This window comes from Arachis hypogaea, chromosome 9, assembly GCF_003086295.3.
Source record: "Arachis hypogaea cultivar Tifrunner chromosome 9, arahy.Tifrunner.gnm2.J5K5, whole genome shotgun sequence".
In the NCBI taxonomy this organism is placed as follows: domain Eukaryota; kingdom Viridiplantae; phylum Streptophyta; class Magnoliopsida; order Fabales; family Fabaceae; genus Arachis; species Arachis hypogaea.
The window spans coordinates 33,250,678-33,255,277 of record NC_092044.1 but is presented as its reverse complement, the minus strand read 5'-3'; the positions used below and the strand labels follow the sequence as shown (position 1 = coordinate 33,255,277).

General features: G+C 27.7%; 1 protein-coding gene across 1 annotated transcript; it reads right to left on the bottom strand.

Moving 5' to 3' along the window:
- Nucleotides 1-2,868: 2,868 nt before the first annotated feature.
- LOC112712952 (nuclear transcription factor Y subunit B-4-like) lies at nt 2,869-3,237 on the bottom strand. Its single transcript, XM_025765792.3, has one exon. The coding sequence runs from the start codon at nt 3,235-3,237 to the stop codon at nt 2,869-2,871; it is 369 nt and encodes a 122-aa protein (XP_025621577.1).
- Nucleotides 3,238-4,600: the final 1,363 nt, after the last annotated feature.

Below are 4,600 nucleotides of genomic sequence, written 5' to 3'. Positions count from 1 at the left end.
AAATTAATTATTAAATGAAATTGTTTAAAAGGTTGGCTGGTTTATCTTAGTTTCCTATACTTTTCGTTTTCGTAAATAGAAGGATGTTTCTTTTAATTTCCTAAACCTGTCTATCCACTTGTGCATCCTGCAGTTTTGTTAAAAACCTATGAAAATAGAAAAAGTGTATCATATTATGTTGATGAACTTCAAAGACATGAAAGGATTAAAAGTGTTCTTGCTCATATTAGGGCTCACAGTCATCACATGAACGTGCTCTATTATATCTGATAATTTTGGTGGGGGTAGGTTCTATTTAATTTAATTTGATTTTCGAGCTTTTTTTTTAATTTATCTTTTTTATAGAATGGAGATGTAGAAAAAAGATTCCATTGATTCAAGTTATTCTTTAACGGAGTATTTGAAATATGAAAATTTATCATTTTCTTCATTTATGAACAAAACTTGAACGATAGAGGGGCTTTAAAAATTCTTCGGACAAAAAAATAAAGAAGCCAATCAAAGAAAATTCCTCGCAAAACGACATTGTTATGAAGTTTGGGAACTTATCTATCTTCAAATCTTTTATCACGGACCACGTAAGTACCATAACAGATATATGGATGATACATAAGCTCATTCTGTTATTTTTTTTATTAAGCAATTGTACAAAAAAAATTTAATATCACACATTTTGTAAGATAAAGAATAATTTTATATTTTTTTAATTTTAAAAGACGAATTTGTCTTTAAATTAAAAAGTCAGAGTCTTATTTGTTCTTTTCTTAAAATAAAAAGAAACTGTGCGTGTATATTTTTTTGGTGACTTACTGTGCGTGTATATATATATATATATATCAACCTTGCTCCATTGTAATATTATGGATACATATATTAAGATAAAAATGATTGGTTATGAGACAATTAACTAATTAGTCCTCCTAACCTAACTCCTTGATGAAGGGGAGAAGAGTCAATTAATTAGCAGCCGATTGTCTCCGTTTCGAAAAGGTCGAACCGAAACCTTCATTTTTAAAGATTTTGATTCAACTCCCCTCTACTACCTTGACAAAGACTCTTCCGGGCACTTTAATAATAATAATATTATCTGAGTATATATGCAAATTATTTTAGAACATTATTACCTCTCTTCTCTTCAGAGAGTTGCAGATGGATGGGAATGGTTGTTTTCGATCAGTAGTACAGTACAATAATGCAATACCTCATATCCCAGTAATAATCTATTATGTGACATGTATGTGTTTGTGTGTTTGTCAGAGAAATTTATATCTAGTTGAGAAGTGGTCCCAATAACTGAGGCCGTGACCATATCCGATCCATACAGAAACCCTAATTTCTGACACAAGGGGCAATAAATTTCTGTGCTCTCAACTTTAATAGAACCAACCATGCTCTAATTTACTTTCATTTCAAATTATATGGAAGAATTGAATGTTGCAGGCATGCCTGATGGTAGATATGATTCCAATTTCACGGTTAATTGTGCAAATGTAAAGCTACGAGATTGTGGTCCCCTCCTTCTATGGTTACAAAACCAAAACCTAGTACATGTATATATATATATATATATATATATATATATATATATATATATATATATATATGCATCAAGTTTATAAATTTCTAAGTGTATGTGTACATATTATATATTAGTACCTATAATCACTACTTTTATTTTATAACTTGCTTTCAATCTTTCACTATTACTGGATAATTTAATTTGTTTTTTGGTTACATACTGCTGCAGTTAATTTATCAACCAAGTTGGATTAGTTACATGGTTAGTTCACTCATCAATTTAATAAAAAAAAGGCTTTATTAAGAGAAGAGAAAATCTATCTATCTCTTTCTCCAGTATAAGATTTATTAAGAGAACAAAGGCTTTAAATGCTATGGCATTTATGGATATGAACACACTTTATTTAAAGTTACGTTGATGTAATATAAACATTGACTTTAACGTTGACCAGTCAGATCCGTGATTTTTTTTTTGATCAATTTACTTTTTACATGTAGTATCTCTATTATTGATCCTAACTAATTTAAGGAAGTGGTTTAAAAGTTATATAATGTGATGTTAACTAAGAATAAATCTATATATGTTTAGAAGTTACTTTTAAATATTGGAGTTGTGTGTGTAAATGCTCATGTACAAATTACTGACCTGAATCTGATCTGAACCCAGCCATATGTGTTGAATTTTATACTGGTGACTAAAGAAATAACTGAACAATTGTAATTTCTAGTTTCTAATCTAGAGCAAAGTTATATATGAATTGGTGAAAAATCAAATAAGCTGCTGAAATTAATTAACTTTTTTGCCCAAGAAATGGAAAGACCAAAAAAGGAACCAAAGGCAACCTGTTGTGTTAGCTTTTGGAAGACTAATATGCACTTTGTGGGATAAGATGGATCTGGATAGGAACTAAATTTCACCAATCTCCTTATAGAAAATATATATGTTCATATTAATCAATCTCCTTATAGGGACAAGTTTAGTTTTCATTCAATTTGGACTATGTATATAATTAGATAAAGCATATCTGGGGTAAAAGCAAACCTGCCTTTTCTCCTGGACTTTTAACCTGAAGCTTTATTTCATTCTAAGAAAAAACACTCATCAGATGGAATGATTAATAACCTTCTGTGTGTAATGATTATTAAGATTCAAGATATATAGAAAGAAAAAGGAAAATAAAAATACCTTTATTTAAATTAATTAACGAGTAGTAGATATGTATAGGACAATTCCAAATTAAGTTTCCTATAGATCAAAGTATCCAACAAAATCAGAAAATGGTAGAGTACATAATCATAGATCGTCATCACCTTGTAACTTAATAGAATTAGAGTCCAGAAGCCTAAACCCTAAACTCTAGAATGTTCTTTGTTGTTGTTATTGTTGGAAAGAAGGTTTTGTTCCCTGTGAGTGTGAGCAAGGCGGTATTTATACAAGTACCTGGAGATGGCCTCGGCGTAGTTGTCAAACCCTAAGGAAGAAAGCGCCCAGCAGATGTCGTCGCCGTTAACGGTCTTTCGATTCTCCTTGTGACACTTGGCAGAGGCCTCACCCGTCACAAAGCTTATGAACTCTGTCACGCACTCTTGCATTAACTGCTTCCCTTCTTTTGAGATCTTTCCACTTCCTGGCACCACTTGCTTCATTATTCTTCCCACATTTGCAATCGGCAAACTCATATCCTCATTATTACTACTACTTCTACTGTTACTCTCCATTATCTCTACTATATTAATTCAATCAACTTTTTTTGTGGATCTCACATGTAATAATGCCGCTATCGTCATTATATAACAAGTATCAGGAGTGAAAGTGATGATTCAATTTTTGTGCACAAGAGTTAAACTTATATATAAGCAATTGTGAGTTTTAAGGTTTCAAAGGAAAATTGCATTGTCACAATGAGCATGAGCACAATTAGAATTGTTGTGATTGCAAGTGATCCTTTAATTTAAGTTATAAAAGTCATTATTAATTTTGGATTTAGTTAATATATGTCCTAAAAATATAAGATACATGATAAAATTATTAATTAAAAAGTAATTAAAAAATTATAAAAAATAAAATTTAAGTTTTCAATTAATATATTTATTGTGTATTTATTAAGATAAAATATTTAAATATTTCTATTACTAACAATTTTATCTTGTATCCTCAAAAATATACATGATAAGTATATCCTTTTAGTTTTATTTGTCTTAATATTATAATTTATATATTTTTATAATTATTATTGTCCACTTAATTACTAAATGGTTACAACAATGCCATTTGTTAACCTAACAGCTATATAAGACACTTTCTATACCTCTCAACTGAGAGTTCAGAAAAATGAAAATTTTCATACATAAAAATTCTAACTTTTCATACTCTATTTTGAGAATTTCTATGATGAATATGAAGTTGGGTGAAGAATAAAGATTATAATTGGTTTTGTTAAATAATTTTTTTTATTGTAAAAAGTGCAATAGCCACTTTTCATTCAATATTAATTACCTTTCAGCATAATAACCCTTTGCTTTATACTCCATAGAGCATATACATTGAGCAAGTATTGTGATTGTGGTGGCATGAAAAACTTTTATATTCGTAACTTGAAAATTAGATGTGATCAATTGTCTTTAGCAATTAATTATAATTATGTTACAAAAAATTCTAGAGAGATAAAAATAAAAAAATTATTTTATTTAATTTAATATCTAAAATTTTATACATATAATATTACTCAATTATTTTAACAATAATTAAAAAATGTAAAATAATATAATTAAACAGTAATTAATAAATATAAAATAAAATAATTTTAAATTTTTTTAGATTGGTTTTTTATTATTTTTTAAATATTTTTGTCTCACACAGAATATATATATATATATATATATATATATATATATATATATATATATATATATATATATATATATATATATATATATATATATATATATACAAATGACTTAAAAAAGATGGTGGGTTTTAAATTTTTTTTCTCTTAAAAGATTAACTACATGTACTTTTAATCAAGGAAAAGAAGATTGTTGAAGTCCGAATTAACCATGGATAATTGCATAATTTATCTTA

Coding starts and splice junctions, on each gene's coding strand:
- LOC112712952 (XM_025765792.3), bottom strand. CDS start 3,237: ATGGAGAGTAACAGTAGAAGTAGTAGTAATAATGAGGATATGAGTTTG.